At 38.6% G+C, this 25,334-nt stretch overlaps 1 protein-coding gene across 9 annotated transcripts in view; it reads right to left on the bottom strand.

Annotated features, from left to right (window-relative positions):
• SLC25A26 (solute carrier family 25 member 26) overlaps positions 1 to 25,334 on the bottom strand; it is a 165,998-nt gene that overhangs the window by 104,905 nt on the left and 35,759 nt on the right. For all 9 annotated transcript variants that reach the window (XR_004272477.1, XM_032290415.1, XM_032290417.1 and 6 more), the window contains 2 exons: positions 18,739 to 18,843; positions 17,502 to 17,549 (listed from right to left, as the gene is read on the bottom strand). Coding sequence is in view for 8 of the 9 variants with exons in the window: in XM_032290415.1 (XP_032146306.1) it covers positions 17,502 to 17,549; positions 18,739 to 18,843 (153 nt within the window). In the remaining variant the exon portion in view is untranslated. The remainder of the gene's footprint in view (positions 1 to 17,501; positions 17,550 to 18,738; positions 18,844 to 25,334) is intronic.

The following is a 25,334-nucleotide window of genomic DNA, read 5'->3' as shown; positions in this document are numbered from 1 at the left end:
AAACCACTATAGGGTATCATTATACAACTACTAAAATGGCTAAAATAAAAATCCTGACAATATCAAGTGCTAACCATATACTGCTGGTGGGAATGTAAAATTGTACAGCCACTATAGAAAAGAGTTTGGGCCAGGTGCAGTGGCACATACCTATAACCCTTGGGATGCCGAGGTAGGCAGACTGCTTAGGCCCATGAGATCGAGACCTGGCCAACATGGCAAAATCCCGTCTCTACCAAAAAATACAAAAATTAGCCAGGCGTGGTGGTACATGTCTACTGTAGTTCCAACTTCTCAGAAAGCTGAGGTAGGAGGATCACTTGAGCCCAGGAGGCAGAGGTTGCTATGAGCCGATTGTGCCACTGCACTTAGCCTAGGCAACACAGTGAGTGAGACCCTATCTCAAAAAAATAAAAATAAAACAAGAAAGAAAAGAGCTCACAGTTTCTAATAAAGTTAAATATACACTCACCATATGCCCCAGCAAACCCATTCCTGAGTTTCTACCCTACAAAAATGAAAACAATGTTCACACAAAAACTCGTACATGACCATTTACAGCAATTCTCTTCATAATGACACCGAAAGAACTCAAATGTCCTTCAATATATCAAAGGGTAAATGATAATTTTTGTATTTCACTATATGTCCAAACAATGGAATATCATACCCTGCAATAAAAAGAAAGAAACTAGCCAGGCACAGTTGCCTATAATCCCAGCACTCTGGGAGGCTGAGGTGGGTGGATCACCTGAAGTCAGGAGTTCAAGACCAGCCTGGCCAACATAGTGAAATGCCGTCTCTACAAAAAATTAGCCAGCCGTGGTAGTGGGCACCTGTAATCCCAGCTACTAGGGAGGCTGAGGCAGGGGAATCGCTTGAACCTGGGAGGCAGCTGTTGCAGTGAGCAGAGATCGTGCCATTGCACTCCAGCCTGGGCAACAAGAGTGAAGCTCCATCTCAAAAAAAAAAAAAAAAAAAAGGAAGAAACTATTGACACATGCAATGAATGGGATGAATCTCAAAGGCATTACACTGAATGACAGAGGGCAATCTGAAAAGACTATATATTCTGTAATGCCATTTAAATGACATTCTCAAAAAGCAAAAAACCATAGTGATGGAGAACAGATCAGTAAAGTTGCCAACAGTAAGAAGCAGGGAAATGGGTATAACTACAAAGGACAGCACAAGGGAATTTTGGGTAATGGAAATGTTCTGTATCTTGACCATGATGATGGCTACACAAATCTGTACATATGTTGAATTCACAGCACTGTATACCAGAAAGAAGTTTACAGTATAATTTTTAAAATAAATCATAATTCTGTGTTCTTCTTGCCTGATAAATATATAAAATGGAAAAAATGAAATAATTTTTTTCTGATGCAATGATACACCTATAGTTTCTAAATACCATTCCCCACCAAAGGGAATCGAGGCCTCCTTGGGTAGGGGCTGACTGCTGGACTGGGTAAGATTAAGACCCTGGCCAGGCACGGTGGCTCTTGCCTGTAATCCCAGCACTTTGGGAGGCCGAGGCGGGTGGATCACCTGAGGTCAGGAGTTTGACACCAGCCTGGCCAACATGGTGAAACCCAGTCTCTACCAAAAATATAAAAATTAGCTGGGCATGGTGGCAGACACCTGTAATCCCAGCTACTCAGGAGGCTAAGGCAAGAGAATCACTTGAACCCAGGAGGTGGACTGCAGTGAGCCAAGATTGTGCCACTATACTCCAGCCTGGGCAACAAGAACAAAACTCCGTCTCAAAAAAAAAAAAAAAAGACTAAGACCCCTTGGTACCCCAGTAAGAAGGTTTTCAAAGACTAATAGGGGCTGGGCATGGTGGCTCATGCCTGTGGACCCCAGGACTTTGGGAGGTCGAGGTGGGTAGATCACTTGAGGTCAGGAGTTTGAGACCAGCCTGGCCAACATGGTAAAACTCCATCTCCAATAAAAATGCAAAATTAGTCAGGTGTGGGGCACGCACCTGTAACCCCAGTTACTCGAGAGGCTGAGGCAGGAAAATCACTTGAACCTGGGAGGAAGGGGTTGCAGTGAGACGAGATCGTGCCACTGTACTCCAGCCTGGGTAACAGGGCAAGACTCCATTGCAAAAAAAAAAAACACTAATGGGGAAATGTCACATGAACAGAGTAGTAGACTAAAGAGGCCCACTGGCCACATCAGGGACAGTTTAAGCATCAAAAGAATAATAATGGTAACAGAGTATAATTACCAAACAAAAAATCATCTATGACTATGGTGGTGATTGCACATACCTGTGAATACACTAAAATCCCTTGAACTGTCACTTTAAATGAGTCAATAGTTTGGTACGTGAATTGTATCTCGATTAGGCTATTTTTCTAAATCCATGAGTCCATGGGGATTTTTTTATAAGGATCTGGAGGGCAAGGGAGGAAACTCTTCCCTACTGAAGAATGCCAGCTAACAAATTCATAGAAAAATGAAGTATTAGGAAAATCATTATTTTGTAACCACCAATGTAATAAACAGCTTCAGAGAAGAAGTATCCACAGATGTTAAAACCATTAGGTGAAAGACTATTGGGGAACAGGATACTCGTGTGTTCTCAAAATATTACCCCAGATATTGCCTCTTAACATCAAAGGGTAATTGAACTTTTAGTGTATATAGCAAACTGGAAAACAATCAGATGATTAAACTCACCAAGTGTTAAGACTTTATATGCCTTCTGGTATAACTCAATGAGAAACACCCAAAAATACTTAGGTATCCATGTAAAAAAAAAAAAAAATTAACCTGAATCTAATCATAAGAAAGTCAGATAATCCAGATTATGGGACCATTTACAGGACAAATATCTTGGACTCTACAAAAGTCAATGTCATGGAGGAAATAAAAAAGGTTGGGGACCCTGATAACCAAATGCAATGTATGATCCTTTGTGCATCCTGAGGAGAGAAAGAAGTTTTAAGGCTTTTATCACTGGGACAACAGGGAAACTGACCACACATTAGATAATATTAGCGTGTTAATGTTAAATTTCTTGGGTGTGATAATGGCATTGTAGTTGTGAGAAGTATGACTCTGTTCTTAGGAAACATGCTGAAATACTGAATGGTAAGTGTCAGATTTTCTGCTACTTAAAATATTTTAGGAAAAGAGAAAGAGGGGTAGAGCAGATGAAGCAAAATGTTAATTGGTGAACCTTGGTGAAAAAAATACATGTTCTACCTTTTCTGTAAATTGTAATTTTTCAAAATAAAAAGCAGGAGCGGGAGGAAAAAAGAAAAAGGTGGTGTTACTATTCATTTCAAGCCTCCTCACTCATACCCCAAACAGAAGAAAGGAAATACACATCTTGTTACAAGAAGAGTGTAAGAGTTCAAAGAATTCAGAGTCCAGCTCTGCCCTCCACTAACAGTGTTTTGTGCTTTATGTAGATCAAGTTATATCACCAAGGGTCAGTTTTCTCACTGGTATTATTCTGTTAGCATATAAAATGGTTTACAAGATAGATGAACATTAGAGGTTGACTGGGAATCATAACAAGGTATTGAAGAGGTGCTTACTTTCCAATTACTCAGTTGGCAATAATGACTGAGAATTACTGTGAAGATTAAATGAAAAAAATATATATATATGAAATGTATCTAGTCTGGTATATGGCAGATGATAGATAAATTTAACCTACTTTCTCCTTCAAATACAGAAAAATAATGTGACTAGAAGTGGCCACCTACCAAGAGGCAACTACATACCAGACCCTTGGTGTTTTCACTTAATCAAAACTTAATGGTTGAGATTTGTTGTTCACACTACTTTTTCAAACTCATATTAAATGTCAATAAGGATGAGAAAATGTTGGCAAACAATTGTGTGAGGAAAAGATAATCCACAGAGTATCTAATTATCACAAGATCTTCGTTAGTCAACATAAGACATAGCATAGACGACTGTGAACACAGATACCATTAGTATCTTCTACCAGGTAATTGACATGTTTGTCATTTTACCCTATAAAGGATAATAAATTTCATCCCAAAGTGATTTTTAACATAGTCGTTATTTCATTATCTAAAACAGAAGTAGGGAAAAATTCACCAATAATAGGAAGGACTTATAATATGTGGATCAAGGCATAGGCAAGCTTTATCAGAAACTTGGTAATCAGTTTGTAAGACTCCCATAGATCAATTAAATCACTTATTTCCGAAACACAATTAGGGTGCATACTAAACTAATAAGATCAAAATGCTTTTCTAAGAATTGTAACATTAACATAATTCCTTTCTACTATTAAAAAAATCAATAAAACACATTTGAGGCCAAAGAAGCATTAGAATGGTTATCATCAACTGTCCTTAATGAGAGATTTGTAAAAATAATAGACACCAGAGACAGATAATTACCTGACCAAAAAATAAAATCATGATCAAATAAAAGCCTTCAAACAAATGAACTATATTCTTATATTTATCATATCTTAAAGCATTTTCATTTGATGAGGACACCATAGCACCGGGTGTAAGCTTGACAGAGGCAGAGCTATCAACAAAACCTAGGCTGTTTGGCCGCAAAGCCCTGGTCCGACCCACTATGCTCTGCGGCCTTGAGGAAACAGCAAATCTGACCCAAGAAGGCAATGAAGAAAAGTCCAGACACAGTGAATAACACCAGATTTGAACAAGAGAATGAAAGATTTCAAGATTCCCAGAGGGAAAGGAGACTCAGGACAAAGATAGTATGTTTCCAAAGTTGTCATACTTAAAAATAATGCAAATAATGCCTTTTTCATGTAGAAAAGACAATTAGAAACTCCAAGAAAAAAAGACAAGTTCATGCCCCAAATGTTGGAAATTACACAATTAAACTTTAGCAACTCATAGTGTGAAAGAAAAGAAAGTCTGTTTGATTCTGATGCTGAAACCATCTCTCAAGGTGTTATGTCCCACACATACCCAAAAGTACAGGTTTATCACACTACATGGTCTGATCACTCATCACGACGTCTTCTCGATAATACAAACACTAGTTCACCAGTACTCTACTTTCAGAATCAATACAGAAAAACCATGAAAGAAGTGACTGTGGGTAAAAGACAGGATGAAACTGTCAACCCTCTTGACAATGTAGAATGAAATTATAGTTGAGAGAAGTCTTTCCAGAAAGTGGAATTGGTTAAAGAGGACAAAGTGGCAGAAAGAAAGTACCTCATCATGTCAAGAGAAAGTTGTAAGATGCTGAAAGTTTGTAGGATATGAAATAAAGAAACAAATACATGACTTAAGGTTTCTAAAACGACCAGAGAAATGGAATTTATATAACTGGAATGCTAGGATGGGACAGTTGGGGAAGAGCATAATGTGAGCTTAATCACATCTTCCATCCCAAAGACTCAACAGACTGAATCTACCAACAAATTAAAAAACAGATGTTTAAATATATTATCTGGAAGTATTCATGAAACAAGAACTAAAAACAAAGCAGTTAAAATTTTAAAAGAAGAAAAAGGCTACCTCTAGAGAGTGGAACCAGAATGGAAAGAGGATGGGCAAGAGACTGTTGTTTTTCTTCCTAACTCTTTCTACATTATTTGGGTTGTTACTAATTGTACATATTATTTTGATACAAGTTAACAATAAAATAAATTAAATTTTAAACTTATTGCCATTATTTCAGAAGAATAAGTATTTCATACAATGTCCAAATCTGGCATTTATTTTAGCTTTCTGTTCTTTTTAAACAAACTTTCATAGAAGTTGCTAAAATAGCAAAGCTCACATATACACTGGCTTCTCCAATGTTAATAACTTAACCAGAGTACACTTATCAAAACCAGCTACCAGTCTTGCTGCAATGCTAAGAGCTAAATTACAGATTTTGAATGTTACCAGTTTTTCCCAATATTTTTTCTACTCTAGGATCAAATCCAGGATGCTACACTGCATTGACTTGCTGCGTCCCCTTAGTCTCCTCTTACTTTTGACAGTTTTTTCATCTTTCTTTAATTATCATGACTTTGACAATTCTGTACAATGTCTCTCAATTTGGGTTTGTCTGATGTTTTCTCATGATCACATTGAGATTATCCATCTTTGGCAAGAAGACCAAAGAAGTGACGTTGTGTCCTTCTTGGTGCATTATATTAGGGATGTATAATGTTTATATATCTTAGTACCGGTGATGTTAATCTTGATCACTAGGATAAAATAGTGACTGCCGGTCTTTCCAACTGTAAAATTACTATTTTCTCCTTTGTAATTGATAAACAGCTTTGGGGAAATACTTCAAGACTATGATATCCATTTTTTAAAATAACTGACAAATAAAGATTATATATATTCAAGTGAGCAATGTGATGATTTGATATATATTGTATAACGATTACCACAACCAAATTAACACATCCATCACATTCCATACTGTGCCTTAAATACCAGAGCCTGTTGATCCTATAACTGAGAATTTGCACCCTTTAACCAACATCTCCCCATTTCCCCACCTGCTAACCCCAGAGAACCACGGTCCTACTCTCTGCTTCTATGAATTTGACTTTCTTAGATTACACATATGAGACCATACAATACTTGTCTTTCTGTTATAACATTCATTTTTGATAAGTTATATGTACTTACAGTTATTATCTTTTAGAGATGCATAGTGAAGTATTTCTGGATGAAATCAGAACGTCTGGTAATTGCTTCAATATCATACCGACATGTGGGAAGTAGGTTTGGGTATAGATGGAACAATATTGCTCAAGAGCTGGTAATTCATGAGACTACAGGGATTCATTTTACTAATCATTTTTTGTGTATCTTTAAATTTTTCCATGGTAAAAGTTTTAAAAAATTAGAACCCAAACAAATAAATAGAACTCCATGCACATATGTACCAAAAGATAACACAAATTTATCCCTTCAGGTATCTTGATCAGAAAACACTATTATGCTTAAATGTTCATTTTCTAATTTGAGCCTTTTTTTTTTTTTTTTTTTTAAGCCAGGAAGCAGCTCCCAAGTTCGTTTTAGAGGTTTTGGCCAACAACATTTAAAATACAGGCATTGTGCGCCCTCTGGTGTATTCTTCTATAACATGAGTTTTGCATGGACAAGTTCAATAACAAAAGGCAGAGCATATTCAAAAAGGGAAAAAAAAAAAAATCCTTTTCTCACAAAAATTCTGCTTCTTCGTTAGTCAATAAAACATCTGCCAGTTACTTGGCTATATACCAAAACCTCTCCAAGGCCAAAGATTATCAACCTTTTCCCACCTACTCTACTGTTTCTCAGAACATATGATGAAACCAAGGGAACAAAAAAGGTCAGAAGACTATGATCAAAACATTTTTAAGCAAACTTCATAAAGGCCAGATGAAAAAGGAAGCTAAAATCTATATTAATGGCTAATTTAGAAGCATCTCATTGTGTCTGCCCATAAAAATGGTTCCATTTCTATCCTTTAGAATTTTCTAACACTCAGAAATCATGCTCCACTCACTCAGGTCAAGATTTGGTTCAAGTTTTGCAGATCTCCCAATGTGTTATTTTCTTAGGATTTAGGACAATTCTTAGAGGACTATCAGTGAATTTACCCAAAAGACACAAGCAGAAAGCAAAGTGTAACAAGAATCACAGGCCTTGGAATTACATAGACTTGACCTCCAATTCCAATCCTGCAACCTCCTAGTTGTATTACTTAATTTTTCTAAGCCTCCACTTATGATCTGTATAAACAGGCTAATGTCTTACAGTTTAAGGATTAGGAAAACATATGTAAAGTTAACCATCATAATTAGTATTCAAACTTTAACTACTTTCATTATGTGATCCTAATCTGTAGCCAGGTATTCGAACCCACAGAAAAACATTTTAGCTTCCTTTAAATGATTCCAATTGCTATTTTTGAATAACCCATCTAAAATGCTAGATTTGACTTCAAACTTAGTTTTCTTACGTATATAGTTTCTTAATACTCCATATAAGATGGTGTTTATTCACACAATAAGACAGTATACAGTACTGAGAGCATCAAGGGTAACTCTTGACCCACATGATATTCACTGGAGATAATTTCCAAATACCTCATGAAGGATCATCTTAAGTTGTTTTATTATTTTCATATGTAATTTCAAAAACTGTTTTGCATATATGAAATATTTACAGGAGTAACTAACTAGAAATGACAAAATTAAAATAACAGCTATTTGTAGTCAGCAGGAAATATGGTAAGACAAGAAAATTAACCTCAATGGAAATACAGAGAGTTTATTTGGCAGAAAACCATTAACTCTCCTAGGAATTAAGTGAGAACTCCATAATCCTTGTCAAATGTGTCTGGAGATGTTAAGCATTTAAGCACTTAAAACTGGTCTGCTTTTGAGAAGCAAGTAGATTAGGTCACTGGTTTGTTTGTTAAGTATTTTCTGAGGGTGCCATGTGTCAGACACTCTTCTAGGTGTTAGATTAATAATAGGAAACAAAACAGGAGGCATCTGCCCTCCTGATGCATACATCCTAGTGGAGGGACAACAGCCATAATTAGTTTTTGAACAAGAAACGAAGGTAATTTCTAACATCAGTGGGCTAGGTCTATTTTAGCTGGAGTGATCACAGGAGATCCTTCTGAGAAGGCAGTGGGCATGTGAACTAACACCTAGACAAGGGAAAATCACAGAAACGTGATAACATGCATTTAAAAGCCACAGTTCTTCATGAACACTTCCAACAACACAGATTCCTTACACTTATTTCCTCTACTTAATTTATTTTTAATATCATGTAGGCTTCCAGTTGCTGACAACTTATTCTCCCCAAACTCCTGGCACTAATGCCTATGTAAAGGCTTAAAGACTACAGACAGACATAAATGTGGATTATTCATTTTAAATATATATTTTCCTCCCCAGAAGAATGTATGTGTTTATAAAATGAAAAATATACAGCTCACCATAAAGGTTAAGTTCATGGATTCTGGAGTCCTCTATCTCTCCCTTACTGGTTATGAGACCCTGGGCCAACCACAAACTAACCAAGCTTTAGTTTCTGCCAAGTAAGGATCGTGTTTCGGGCTACTTGTGAGGATTATGAGAAATAACGTATGTAAAGAACTTAGCACAGTGACTGAAACATTGTAAAGTACTTGGGAAACGTCAACGTCCTTTTATTTCCGTCTAAAATGACACATATTTTTAGGTGTTCACATATGAATATATCAATACAGGAAGTATTCTGAGATTTCAACTTTAAAATCAAAACTACATATAAAAGTAAATAACTTGGAAGTAAATTTGTGTCCTCAAAATCATTTCAGTGAGACCACCAAATAATTTTTAAAGATGAGTTTCTACACTGGTGCCCAAAAGAACAAACGCGGCAGAAAAAGAAAATGAACAGACATTTCCATTTACAGGGTAGAATGACAAAAGTAAAAATAAAAAAAATAGTGGTACAGACAAGTACTCACGGATCTTAACAACACTGGATGCCTGCGTGTGGGCTGAAGCTAGAAACAGATAAAATGGTCTTCTTTCTGAAGAGACAGAACTTAAGCAGGGTTTGAAGGGACAGGGTATGGCAGATCTGTGGGGTGACTTAGTAAGGGTAGTCCCACTGCCCCCACTTCACCCTTTGCCTGCCTTCATCTACTACATTGAAAAGCTACAAACTCAACTTCCCAAACCCCAGGCAACTCAGAAAGGCCCTGAGATACCTTCTGTCCCAGGAAAGTTTTTGTTTTTGAGACAAACAAAAGGACAGATAAAGTTAGTACTGCCTCCTGCCCTTCCCTGTCTTCATGCCTGGAATGGAACTATGATGCCTGAAAGTAGAGCAGCCATTTTGTGACCATGAGTCAATTAGCCACAGCATTAAAGTCAGCCAAGCAAAATGAAAAACACCAGATTCTCCTTGCCCTCATCTAACCAGTACACCAGCCTTAGAATGGTCATCTTCAGATTTCTTGATACAAAAGGGAAAAACAGAAAACTTCTTTGGTGAAATCACTGTAGTCAAATTTTCTGTTATTTGCAGCCTAAATGCAATCCAAATGGAGTCACAAAGATGAAGAGAGAGGACATTTCACATGGGATGAAAACCACAAAGGAACAACAGAGAGCAACTTCAACACTATGGTTTATAATCACTACGTTTAAATAAAGAATTAAGAGATAATTTCCACCTATATCCAATAGCTTTCAATGTGTTTACAGTGAGGCATCCTATTACTGCATTTACATCCCAGTAAGCCATATACGCAGGAACTGGTGCCCCTTCAGGACAACACAGCCAACGTGCAACAATGAAAATATGTAGCATTTTCAAATCACTTCACAGCGTAAATGAAATTTGTCCAAGGAATGATAAAAGTAAATAGCAGCTGCTTTCATGTAAACGAAACATGAGAAAATATGCACTGAAGGGCTAGAGTAATACTTCCACATGAAGATAATTTTACTCAATTGTTCTTCCTAAAAATGTTTGCTTATTTAAGAGATGATGAAAAACTAGAGGCTAAAGTCCAGGTTTGAGGAGTAATGATTTTAGTTTCTTGAATTAAAGAATGAACTGAATGAACTAGCACTCATTTTTCAAAGAACACCTCTACAGTGAAGTTATAATAATGTAAATGCAATTAAGTGACTCATTTTATAAACCTCTATGATAAAAGAGGAAATTTCATTTTCATTTGTTTAATATTTCCATCAGTACGAATGTCTCATTACACATTTACTGAAAGCCTGAATAATAAAACAATGGACAAATTCCAAGAGCAAACAGGGATTTTTTTTCTTTTCCCATGAAGCTAGCATTATGGAATTTTAACAGATGTTCTATTTGGTCATAGTTAATAAAATGAATTATGTAGGATTAAAATAGGGTTCAATATGTTTGCATTGGATTTTAACTGAAAAACAATTTCACATTAGAAGTTTGGAAAGACTTTGCATCACTTTTTTTCCTTTTCAGTAGACGTGCTAAGATGCAGAAAATAAATGAATAATTATAGCACTTACTACTTTCCCAATAAAACTAGACATAAAAATGAGCTTTTCAAGGTTTAAGATGACTGGGATCTTGGAAAAGTATATACCCGTTGGTATTTCATCACCCATCCCATGCAAAGATCATAGTAATTATAGTATATCAAAAGGCTGACTCACTACCCTACATAACTCCTAGCCCCCTTAGAGCTCCCTCATGATCCTGAAATGATCAGGATGTCAGGTGGCATCTGAACAAAAATGAATCAAACTTAAAGCAGTGAAGGAAAACAAGTATTTACTGAGTGCTCACTGTGTAGAAGGGATTATGCTAGAGCCCGTGTATCCTACAAGCAGGTAAAAACCCAGTAGCTATTTTCAGGACTTAAATGCTATCTGGAAAGATAAGACACAACCCAACTATAAGGACAAACCAAAACAGAATGAGGTAAATCAGAGAAAACAATTTCACACAAGCATACACAGAGACAGATACATCACACTGATACAAGGAGTGGGAAAATTCTCCCTCATCAGATAGGACTATTGTTTTTCTCTTGTACTATCAGAAGCAGGAAATAGTACATAGAGCCATAAGGACAGTAAAGATGCAATAGAAGTTCTAGCGATAGTTGCTTGGCAACATTTTTCAGTGGAAAACATCCAAATGGTGTAATCTCCCTAAGAAAGCCAAAAATGAACAATCATAGAATTTTCCCAACCCACTTCCATTGGGAATCCTGATCAGCTCAATCATCAATTAGGATAACTTCATTATACCAATATGCTGCTTTTCCTACAGAAGTAGCCAGTGAATATAAAATCAACTGCAGGTTGCAATTTATTACAATTATAGAGATGCCTCTCTATAAGACATTTGGATAAAACACTCTGATTATCGCTGAAGAGCTTTAGGAGCAGTAACAGTTGTCTGGCCTCTTATTTAAACACAGCAATTGTTAGTCATCAACATGTCTAAATGCAGACAGATCAAGGCTGCATCCCTGTTAAAGAACCTAACAACCTAAAGGTAGGTTTAATTTCTGAATATCCTAGCAGGCAACACTGCTATTATGATAGCCACCTTGTAGAACTGCATAAAGGTATCAATGAGAAAACTTTATGTAACGTTCCTAGCACAAACGGGCAAACCTGGACTCAAATTAAGTAAACTTGTGAGGAGCAGATGGGCTGTTAAGGATCAGAGCTGGATTCCATACTTAGGTGTTCTATCAGTCCATTCTCACACTGCTATAGAGACCGGGTAATTTATAAAGCAAACAGGTTTGACCCACAGTTCACCTGGCTGGGGAACCTTGGGCAACTTACAATCATGGCAGGCGGCAAAGGGGAAGCAAGGCATATCTTACATGGCAGGAGAAGAGACAGGGCACAAAGGGGGAACTCCGGAACGCTTTTAAAACCGTAAGCTCTTGCGAGAACTGCCTCACTATCAAGAGAACATGGGGGAAAACACCCCATGATCCAATCACCTCCTACCAGATCCCTCTCCTGACATGTGGGGATTACAATTCGAGATGAGACTTGGGTGAGGACACAGACCCAAACCTTATCAGGTGTCCTTCACTGTCAACACTCTTTCAGTTACCAGAGTACTAATCATCTCAGTTAACATTTCCTGAGTACATACTACGTGACAAGCACTATACAAAGCACTTCCCCTGGATCCCCTCATTTAATCCTCACAAGAATTCTGGGAAGTTTCAAATAATCAGGTGACAGGAAAGTAAATAAAATCATTCTCAGAAATCTTTCTCAGATATATGCTGATATGTCCAGTCTTACTTGTAATTAAAATTAGAACTATAATGACATCAGTTTTTGTCTTTTAGTCTGCTAGTCCATAGGTGAGGCAGGGGAAAACAGAAAGCTCCCACATTGTCAGCAAGCATCAGTTGGTACTTACCTGAAGTCAATTAAGCATTATCTACCAAAATTACAAATGCCCATACCTTTCATGAAGTAATTCTACTTTTGGCATGTAACCTACGCACATTCAACCATGTATAAAATGACACGGGAACAGTATTAGTCACTGAAGCATGTCTGTCACGTCCACCAACAGGGAAATGTTAAATAAACAATGTTTTGTTTATACAACGGCCTACTATGCAATCATTATAAATGAAGGTGCTCTTTATGAAGTGATATAAATGATCTCCAAAATAGGTTAAAAAGCAGCAACAAAAAATACAGAAGATCTAGAATAGGGTGTCTCTGAAAAAACACTAAGGAGATTTCTACAACATGAGTGTTTAGGGGAAAGGCACTCAGTAGGCAGACAGCAGAACTGGAAAGAGGACTTCAGAGGACAGTCCTTGAGGTTTGATGCCTGAGGGTTCCCATTTCCAGCCACTGGATTTAGGGGAATCCTCACTGCCTAACATGGATAATAAGTGCAAACAAGTCTGGAAAGCTGCTATATCTACTTTCAAATAAGCTAGTAAGAGTAATCATTTTCGCACCTAAGGACTGGGGACTTCAATGAACTTACTGAACAGATTGAATGACTTGTTTGGCGTGCTTGACCGCATGGAGCAAAACTAGGGCGGGGGGCGGCGGGGGGGCAACCCTTACCCTATCTCAAATCTCTTTAGTGGCATCCACCAAAAAGAAGCCAGGAGTTATTCGTTATTAAAATGACTACATTTTGCCACTGGGACAGCTCCAACCAGCTCCTCACCTTGGTTTTCTTTTGACACCAGCAATTTATCCTCCAGACTGCAGTGAACATGTCAGGCTCTTTCAGAGGCTTTTCCCATATACTCCACTCCAGTCCCTGGCAAACAAACAGCTGAGGCAAGAGGTTCAACTTCTTCTCCACACAAATACCCCACTTCATGCTCTCTTGAAGGCCCTCATTGGTTTGCACTCTCTTCTGTGGTCATGAAAACCCCAATTCTGCTTCAATAAGCAAGTTACACACATGTACTTTCACACCCTTGTGCCTTTGCTCTTGCTGTTCTATCTGCCTATATCCTTGACTACCTTCTAACTGCCACTCCTTCAACAATTAAGAGTCATTTAATGCTAATTGAGCATCACTCAAGCATTACTTCTTCTGCAACCCCAGCTACATCTTGTATATACTTATCATTACAGTGCTTATGACACTGCACGGAAAGTGTCTACTTCCCTATTTGTTTCCCTGCCAGAAAGTGAATCCTTCAGGGAAGGAGTGTTCCCTGTAGTGCCCCAAAACACAGTAGGCACTCCAAAAAGGACTGCTGAGTGAAGTTTGCGGACAAAAGACGCCTGCTAAGTTTAAGTGATTCCTACTTCTTTTGAAACAATTTGCTTCACTCTGTTTTCTTCCTCTATAAAAGACCTTCTAATTCACATCCAAGAGTCTGAGGCTGCTCTCCATAATATTTTCAGGCCAATAGCATCTGAAATCATCCTGGTAATGAAAGCGGCTATGATTCTGCTCCCCACGTTCATCTTCCTGCAGTAATATCACTGCACCAGCATGCTTGACCACACCTAGTTTGGCAAAGATCATGAGAAAAATGAACACTGAAAGGGTAAGGTAAATAGTGTAATCTGCTGACCTTGCTTAGACTCCGTCTAAAATTCACAGTAACTAAAATAATTTCAGAAAATATCAGGGATAAGCATGCAATCTCCACAAACATCAAATGCAGTTAAAAAAAAAAAAAAAAGGTGCGGCAACATTCACACAATCTAAAGAACACACAGAATCTATCTTATATCGCATGGACTCAAGCTTCAATCTCATTTTAATCGGCAACTGCTAGGGAGATAAAACTAAAGAAAAAACTGCATACAGAATAAACGTATACATTTCCAGGTGATTCTCACTAAGGTTTTGATTTATTTTCCTACTGAAACAACAAACAAGCTCTTGGCAAAAAGATTTTCTATTGGTGCCAGAATAAAATAAGAATCTAAGCTATAATGCAAAAAATTTTGCTTAAAGCAAAAGTATCACTTCTTATTTTTCTCATTTTTAGAAGAAGCTGTGTTTCATTCAGCAATAATTCTTCTCTTGTTCTATCAGAGAATCTGTACAAAAGCAATACCTCAACTAAAATCAAGTCTGAAGGATCTTTTATAAATATGCATAATGCAGAAGACCTCAATTAAATTTCCAACAAAACGCTGCCATTTTGAGTAAACGAAGTCATCTCAGTAAGGTCACAATACTTTCAAGGATTGCAGCCTAGAAATTAATTACCAGCATGACATATGTCAAAACAAATTTTCTAAAGAACAGAATGCAGTTGCAGCCATGTGGTTTATCTGTTTGTATGCAAAACCAGCATTCTCTGCCATGTAAATATATTCATTTATTCAGCATCTCTCAGAAAAATAAAAAAGGCTTATGCCTCACTTTTTCCTCACCCAGGTGAAATCTAAGTAACACAAGTTTAGTGAGTCATAAACTAAGTACAGAGTGAATATACAGTATGGGTGATATTTCTGAAAGGCAGAAGTCATCTCCACACAAATAACTAATTTTGAAACATTAAGTTTGCCTTAAAAAGAAGTTCTTCAAACATCTACACCGACTAGGTTGTTAACCTGTGAAAAACCAAAGCTACAAGTCACATATAACAGCGCTGTTAGGTCCTAAAGAGGACTGTAATCTCTAGTTAAACACAATAAAACTACCTGAGAATAAAATGAAGGATTTCAATGAATTTCAGTATTTGGTCAATTACAGCAATATTTAACGATTATGTTTCAGTATCCCAGGACCTCCAAATAGAAAACGCAGATGCAGGGCACATGTATGCAGGTTCTCGCTTATGTTTTAATAGAAAATGGTGTCCCAAACCAGACTTCTCTTAGATCTCACCTATCTGAAAACAAACTCTTGAACTTCAACACAGTCACTTCTATGTGAAGCAAAGATTATAACATGCTTCTTTTTTTTTTCTTTTTTGAGACAGGGTCTCACTGTTACACAGGCTGGAGTGCAGCAGCACAATCATGGCTCACTGCAGCCTCGACCTCCCAGGCTCAAGCAATCCTCCCACCTTGGCCTCCCAAGTAGCTGGGATTAAGGCACTACCACGCCCAGCTAGTTTTCACATATTTTTTTATAGAGTCAGTGTCTCACCATGTTGCCCAGGCTGGTCTTAAACTCCTGGGCTCAAACAATCCACCCACCTCCACCTCCTAAAATGCAGGAATTACAGGTTTGAGCCATCATGCCTGGCCTATACCATGATTCTTGCAGTAATATACCGAAACTACTTATTGATGGTAAACTTTTGCTCTTTCAACCAAAAACAACAAAAGAAAATTTCCCATGTGTTGAATCACAGAAATTTAGAGTTAGAAGGCAAAGAGAGGCGAAGTGGCTTGCCCTGGGGCACACTGCACTGTGAATCACCTGCAGTGCCAGGTCTCCAGGCCAGACTGAACTTCCCAGCTCATCTTATTTCGTTATCAAGAAGCCAAGGGATAACTGCCTGATACAGACTTTCGAGACACCCATCTCTTAGACCAGCGGTCCCCAACCTTTTTGGCACCAGGGACAGGTTTTGTGGAAGACAATTTTTCCATGGCCTGGTGGTGATGTGGATGGTTTTGGGATAAAGCTGTTCCACCTCAGATGTTCTACCTCAGATCACCATGCATTAGATTGTCATGAGGAGCACACAACCAAGATCCCTCACATGAGCAGTTGACAATCGGGTTTATGTTCCTGAGAATCTAATGCTGCTGCTGATCTGACAGGAGGTGGAGTTCAGGCAGGAATGCTTACTCACCTGCTGCTCACCTCCTGCTGTGTGGCCCAGTTCCTAACAGGCCATGGACCAGAACCAGTCCACGACCCCGGGGTTGGGGGTCCCTTCTTAGAGTGCATCTTTCATCACCAATTTTTCATTAGTTCCTCATAATTCAGTATTTAACTTGATATCTTATCCTTAGTAGTTATTTTTTTTTGGGGGGAGGGCACGGGGACAGAGTCTCGCTCTTGTCACCCAGGCTGGAGTGCAGTGGCACAATATTGGCTCACTGTAACCTCTGCCTACAGAGTTCAAGCGATTCTCCTGCTTTAGCCTCCTAAGTAACTGGAAATTACAGGTGCCCACCACCACAACCAGCTAATTTTTGTACTTTTACAAGAGACGGGGTTTCACTATGTTGGCCTGGTTGGTCTCAAACTCCTGACCTCAGGTGATCTCATTGCCTAAGCCTCCCAATGTGCTGGGATTACAGGCATGAGCCACCATGCCTTGTCCGTAGTTATTTTTTAATATTTCAAATATAAAAGACATTTAGTCACCCTAGAATAATAAGTCAGTTACATGACGGGCCATTCTGACCACTGAAATTGCTCTTCCAGCAAACCCGTTCTACCCATTCTTTTAAATATAAAAACTGAGAAAACTAAAGAGTGACTACAATTTCTTTTTGATTTTTTAAACCAAGTTTCTCCAAATATATTTCTAATTGTTAAGAAGTATAAACTTACGGAACAAAGCACATCATTCCTTTGTACTTCAATAACAGAAAGTAAGTGACTTACCTCTCTTAAAACTGTGCTTTTATAGCCTCGATACAACCCTTGGATACCCTGAAACAGATAAACAGCCAAGAGTTCGGAAAGAATAGCAGAGGTTTCCGAAGGCCATTCTGTATGTAGCAGATCTACCTGCTCTCGTTTGAGTTCTAAAACATTCACAACTGCCACAGTTCTATAAGAGGTTAATGATTCTAAACTGGCCTAAGGTACATGCTATATCTTATATAACTTACATACCTCTGTAACTGGCTGCTAAGGGAGCTCAGATTAGCTCCCTTTGAAATAGGAACATGTCTAACAATAAAACTGACTACATATTTACTGTTAGTTGCTGTATTCTACTAAATATTAATTATATCGTATGTAATTGCTATAACATGTCTTCTCTTGAAAAGAACATTTGAGATGCTTTAAATACATTTCCAAAAGCAAATGCATACAAATGCCAATTATCCTTTTGCATAACAACAGAATTATATTTATAGCTTCAAACATCAGAAATTCATTCATAATCTCTCAAAGCAGTGTTCAATAATTCCAGACAAACCTGGATTAACCATCCACATAGTTCAACAGGGAAGCTATAATAGCTTCATCTCATTTGTACAATTAGATATTCAATGTCTCCTCACCTAGGTAACAGACCATTAGAAATAACTCTTCTAAAATCGAGACTCATTGAAAATTTCCATGTGACTGATTTTCTTGCTTTAAAAAAATGCTTCTATAAACACTATAAAGGAAAGTAGCTAAATGCTCCCTAGTCACATAGCCAGGAAGAATAATTTCTGACTGAGAGCTGCCAATGCATTACAAAAGAGGAGCTACATTTTGGTATAAACATTACGACACCAATCACTGTTATTAGTGCTGTACTATATTTCTCTTCTGTAGACCAAAAACACTATAGAGATGTTTTAATGTAGTATCTTTATTCATTTTACATATTTACGATTTGTTTCACATCTGATTCCAGAAGAACTGCAGGAAGATTACAATCCAGGATACACATACTGTAGTAACACTCAATGCTATGCTTAGAAATGTGAAAAATATTCAAAGCAAAATATACAAAAACGAATAAAATGCAAAGATAATCTTAGCAAAAAATTACTGTAACTGGACATTAAATTTAGCTCTAAAGTTTTCTCTAAGGCCCTTTAGGATGAAATCCACAGTGCTCATATTAGCTACTATGAAATCTTAACAAAGAAGAGTAGAGTTTAAACACATATCTCACCTCTTCATATAAGATGTTAGAGAAAATCTGAAATGTTCTTGTAGAAGCAGATACCTGTGCCCTCTGTTTAACCACTTCAGACGGAACTCGAATCAGGCAGGCAACCTAAAAGATAAATTTAATTATATCCTAAAAAGTAAATAACTGCTATAAAAATTGAAATGTTTTTGTAAGCAAAAATTATAGTAAACAGGTATAATATGTAGGCTTAGTGGAAGATGTCAAAAAGTTTGGGTTTTCTTTAAAACTAAAACCACTGGACCGTTAAAGCACGTACATTCTTTTGTCAGCACAGAACCTTTCCTGGCTTCTCCGGCATAGATCTTCCCAACTCCTGCCACACAGTTCCAAGAACGCCTGTCTATATAAGCCTCCCAACGGCAACAAGCACATTTACTTATTCTGAATCCCTAATGCCCAGAACTGCATCTGGCACATGACATTTCAAACATGCATGATGAAGGATGAGCCAGAGGAACCTCCGCTTTACTAGAAGTAATACACACATCTGTAGAGGCAAGCTGACCACCAGCTGGTACCCCACCCTTCCATCCCTCACCACCTCCAGCCCCAGACCTCTTGATCACGCGGCAACTGAAAAGGGACTCCCGGCACCCTCGTACATTCTCCTCCAGCATTCCAGCAGATGTGGGTCATCCTCACAGCTACCACACAATAAATGACTCTAACATCGCCTTTGGTGACATGCTGAGGACAGGTATATGTCACCTCAAATCCACACTGCCAGGATTTTACCTTTACCCTATAAAGGTAGCTTACTTATTTTCAGAAACAGAAACAATAAAGAATTAGTCAAACCCAGAGGAACTCTGCCCACAAAAGGCAAGGCGGCAAGGTTGGAGAACGGGTGGTAAGGTATAGGGAGGGAGATGTGTAAACAGATATTTAAACGCTTTAATGGATGTCCTGTATTTAAGCCTCTAAGCATCTAGCAGTCTGCAAAGGTACAAACTTTTTCTTCAACTTAGATTTCATATACATAACCTAGAACAACAAAGATATAGCACTTGGGAGGCCGAGACAGGAGGGTGGATTGAGCCCAGGAGTTCAAGACTATCCTGCAATCAATTTAAGAATGCCATCCTACCAAAAAGAGTACACAACTCAAAGATGCTTTTTGATCTTTATTCTCCTGATTCCTAATCAGAGATCAGTACTCAATTTGGAGTAAAACATAAGGTTTTGTCTGCCAAAAATTAAATGGTTCTAAGGCAAAGCTCTATAGCAAACTTACAATGTAAAAAACCAATTAGGAAATATTTTCTAGTTTGCAAACCACATGGTCTCTGTCTCAATTGTTCAACTATGCTGTTTTAGCACAAAAGCAGCTATACATAATAACGTATCAATTAATAGTCTGGCTATGTTTCAGTAAAACTGTATTTACAAAAACAGGTGACAGCTTGCCAACCCCTACTTTAGGGGAATTAGTCTTGGCAAGAACCGACTGGGCACAGAATAGATGTGAGCCCCAGCACCCCATGACAAGTGGGACAAAGATGCCATGTGATGTGATTTTAGATGTCATGAAGTCAGCTAACCCGGGCCTATCACCTCTAAAGCTAGAAAATAACAATGCTTCATGCTGATACAGTACAACAAAGTATGGTTGTGGTAACAAAGGATTTATTACCTGAAGTTATTTTCCCACCAAAACTGACAAGATTTACAAAGCAATATAATCTGATTTCCAGTTCTTCATTCACCAAACATTTGAACGCTTCTTATGCATAAGGCTGTCTGTAACTTGAGTTGACATATTTTTCCACTCAGTCTCCCTTCAAACTTATCTAATTCAGTTCAAGAAATATATATGGAGCCAGATACTACACAAGACATTCCATGATAAAGACGACTAAGATGATACCCTAGCCTCAAAAAACCCACAAATACATATAAATAATTTCAATCATATATGGCCAAAAAAGGGGGTGCATGGGCAAAGATTATGGGAAATGCAGAGGAGGGGTATTTAGTCCAGTCTCCAGATTCAGAGAAAATGCCAAAGATTACACCATTATAGAACGTTCTGAATGAGCCACAATGAGCTGGCCAGAAAGGTGGAAAGGGCATGGTGGGAAGAAAGCACATTAATACAAAAGCAGGGCATTCAGGGGAATCAGCGGCAGCCCCCACCAACACAGCATTCCACAGCCAGCAGCCACCCACACCATTCCGTATTACCAAAGCACCAAATGCAAGGTCAGGAGTAATGACAGGTAAGAATGGACAGACCAGGCCCTTTATAGCACACTAAGGAGCTGGAACTTCATTCCATAGTCAATGGGAACACTTGAAAAAGCTGAAGCAGTGGAATGACAATGTGTGCTAAGGGAGATCACTCTGGCTGCAGTGCACAGGACAGCTGGAGGGTGGGGCGGGGAGGAAGGCAAGAAGCAAAGAGGGACCATGAGCCAGAAGGCAGGAGATGGGCTACGAGATCGCTACAGTAGTTCTATAAAAGATGTCTGGTAATGAATATGGCTCAGAAAAGAAGGGTCAAGTCTGAGGAAAGAGTCAGGAGTAAAATGCACCAGACCTGGTGACTGACAGGAGGTTGAGGAGTGAAGAAGTAGGGAGACAGTAAGATGCTCCTGTTTCTGGTTTGGGTAATGGGTATACAGTGGTCCCTAAACATAAGATTAGGGGTCCAAGGAAGAAGAGGGAAGGTAAGTTCAGACTGGGCAATGGCAGTCTGGAGGACAGGTAAGGGGCTATGTCCAGCCAAGAAATGAATATATGGCTATAAAACTAGAAAATAACAGGGCTGCAAATACAGATATGGAAGTCATCAGCATATAGATGATGACTAAAACCAAAATAGGTAACACCCAAAGAGAGAACCAAAAAGAAAGATTAAAAGCCAATAATGGAACCCTGGGAACATCCATTTTTGAAGGACAAGCAACAGTGGGTATAACAAAAGGCAGTACATAGTGTCACAAGGCACACCAACCTTCTCTGGCTGCCCAGCTTCTGCCTCTCATGTGTAGGGGGCTTCCCAGGTAAGGAATACAAAGGGAGTCAGTCTCTCCCTTCCTGTCCTGGCAGGAGGACCGCAATCAGGTAAGTTAGGTCTTGCTAATCACCACTCCTGTCCAGGTGTCTGATTCTAGAGCTATGACAGCCAAAATGCAGGCCACTAGCCCATGAGGCTATGGAGCACTTGAAAAGTGGCTAGTGCAACTGAGATGTGCCACAAGTGTTAAAAGACAGATTTTGAAAACTTGATATAAAAAATTAATGTAAAATATCCTGTAAATAATTATTAAAAAAAAGAGAGAGAAAGATGAGGTCTCATTATGTTGCCCAGGCTGCCCTTGAACTCCTAGGCTCAAGCAATTCTCCCACCTTAGCCTTCTGAGTAGGTGGGACTACAGGTAAGCGCTACCACATCCAATTAATAATTATTTTACCTTAATTATACAGTGAAATCTAAATACTATGGATTTGTTTGGTTTAATAAAAGGTTATTAAAATTCATCCTAGTAGATGTTTTCACTTTTTTAAATGTGGCTAATAGAAAATATAATTTCACCTTTGTCTTACATTATAGCTCCATTGGACAGTGCTGTCTGGAGTGACTGGGAGAGCTGAACCTTCATTTACAGAAATAATTGCTTTTTTAGGTGCAAGTACCAGGGCCATGACTATAAATGACATTTAATTATGTCACTTATTTGGTGACCGGCAGTTCAACATTTAGTCTAGAACCTCAAAGTGAACAAGAGGCCAGGCTCTCCCTATCCTTCTGCCCAGCCACCCAGCTCCCTTGGCTTCTCATCCGGGGGTCTCCTGATTGTCCCCATAAAAGACAGCTCTTATGTCCTCCAGCACCACCTCATCACACAACGGAGTCCAAGGCAAGAAGAACAGGCCTCCTCTCTCAGATTTCCCCCAACAGACATCTCCTTGTATGTGCTAGCCAGAGTTGTGTGACGTGGCCACCCCTTATCAGGGAGGCAGAGAATATCTACATCTAGCAAAGCGTCAGGAACGTGGGACACAAACCAAATCAGTATCCTATGGGCAAAGGAGAAGTCAGAAGCAACAGTGTCTGCCAATCTTCCAAAAAATATTCTTCATTCCGTAAGTCAGCCAGGATCACGTTGATGGCAAGCAACCCAGCACCCTACTTGATGTGCAAGGGGGCCAGAAGCCTCAAGTGGAGATCTGCAGAGCAATGCAACAAGAGTCTTGAGTAGCACACATATGCGGGTTTACAGAGTTCACCAGGATTGTTTCCATGGAGTGGCTGGGGTGGGAGATCCATTACAGCCCATTCCTAAGGGATTGAGAGAGATGAGCAAGTGTAGACTACCGTCGGGGCAAGGTGCCTAGGTGTTGGGAGATGGGTTCATAAGTATGAGGGCCACAGGGTCAAGCAACAGTGTGGTTTTATTTAAGGCAGTAAATATTTGTACATATGACAGGGGACAGTGCTATCAGCAGACAAAGGCTGACAGGAAGACCTCACAGGAAATGAAAAAAGGTAGAGTCAGAAGCCTGAAGCTCGAGCCCATGCCTCTCTGTCTGTGACTACCTCCCTTCAGCAGGGCCGCCCCTCTGCCTCGAGGCCACCCCTGCATCTAAACTGGACATTTCATTCAGGGCTCAACTCCAGGGAGGAATGAATGAGCAGTGGTCTTGCTGAAGGTCTGGTCCGTAGCCCTAGACTGTGGCCCCAGTTCTGCTAGTGAACTCTCGAGTGTTGTTTCCCTGGCCTTCAAGAGTCTTTATTTTTAATTCATTTGGAAATTCAGAAAACTGACAAATATATATATACTTATACACTTAGATGCATATAATTTTTCTTGACTTGGACCAGAAATCTTTATGGTATGTTTTTAGGTCCTTATTTCTGTAATTCTTAATTTCCAAAATTATATCTTATCTAACCTCAAAAGATTCCCTCCCTCCATATTCTTAATTCCCAAATAAGCTTTCTTACCTGACATTTTTTACTTGTTAACTTATACCACATAGTATGTAAAATATATTTCCCCTTCTGTTAAACCATAAGCACCCTGAGAGCAAGAAGACAGTATGCACCAAACTTACTCATCAGTTGATATACTATTTTATGTCAAAAGCAAATGAAACTAGCCAGGAGGAAATGGATCAGCAAAAAAATCATCATCAATTCCACAGAAATGACTTCACCATACTCTAGAAATTACATATAAATATACATAGAAACAGGGTGTCTCTCTGTCACCCAGACTGGAGTGAGGTGGCATGGTCATAGCTCACTGCAGCCTCAGTCCTGGGTCCAAGTGATCCTCCCATCTCAGCCTCTGGAGGAGCTGGGACTACGTGTGTGCCACCACATCCTGCTAATTTTTTCATTTTTCTGTAGAGACAGGGTCTTGCCATGTTGTCCAGGATGGTCCCAAACTCCACCTGCCTCAGCCTCCCAAAGCACTGGGATTATAGGCAGGAGCCACTACCCCAGCCTAATTTTTTTTTTTTTTTTTTTTGCCTCTTCATGTATTTATTGCCTACACATATACTTAAGTAAAGAGCAGGGAAAAAACAGAGTAGGATTACAGAAGTTTCTTCTTTTCTACCTACCTATATTTTCTAAATTCTCTACAGTTAGCATTTATTATTTCATAAGTTTTTAAACATAATTTCAAAGGTAAAAGTGTTTATTATGGACCAAAGATTTTAAGTGAGGGAGAAAAAATAAAATGAAAAGACTAATTTAAAATATGCTTTCAGATGTCAACCTACCTATTAGCCTTGACAAAAATGACCTATTAAAAATTCAGTAACAATAAATCAACAAAAACAGATTAAACAGCTTACCAGTAAGGCCAAAAATTGGGTATAAGTCCAACGAAATCTACATGAAGCTAACAGGACAGCTCCCAGCAAATGAAACTCATTACAGAAATGAAAATAAATAAATAAATAAGAAAAAATAAGAGAAAGAAAAGGGTATACTAACTCCTTGTATTTTTCAATTCAAGAGGTCAAGAGTGAAATCCGACCCCAATATGTCAAGAAAATAGGGATTGTCTACTTCTGTGGTTTGGTATAAATATTTATGGAACTTCATGCTTCATAACCCTCCATGTTCTTACTATTATGTTTTTAGTTCCTAAAAATACAGATGCAAAAGAAAAACCTTGAAAAGGCTCTCCAACAAAAAACAATCTAACTAGCCAAGGGGTACAAAGCACCAGGCATGGCTTCCTGACTTCTGCTGGGTGGCAACTGTAGCATAAGAGAGGCGCTACAAAGTAACGCCTCTGCTTCCTTCAGTACCTCCGGTGCCTTCCATTTGGTTTTCTATTAACTCTGATCTTTGTTAGATTTGAATTTGAGCTACAACAAAGTATTTCACTGCACAAGAACAAAAACATGTTCCAGTGTTATGGTTCTATGAAAGGAAATAAAGGTAATGTCATCTGTGGGTCTCTTGATAATAAATCCATTCTGTAGAGCTTTCTTTCCTCATAAATCTGAGGTTCAGTATGCATCCATGACACAGGAATGGTGGCATCTTCACTAAACCCAAGAATGTCTTATATATTAAAGTTCTATCTAAAAACAAGAACTACTAAGGT

This window comes from Sapajus apella, unplaced genomic scaffold (assembly GCF_009761245.1).
Source record: "Sapajus apella isolate SASKATOON/1434 unplaced genomic scaffold, GSC_monkey_1.0 scaffold23, whole genome shotgun sequence".
Taxonomy (NCBI): domain Eukaryota; kingdom Metazoa; phylum Chordata; class Mammalia; order Primates; family Cebidae; genus Sapajus; species Sapajus apella.
This window is presented reverse-complemented; position numbering and strand designations above follow the sequence as displayed.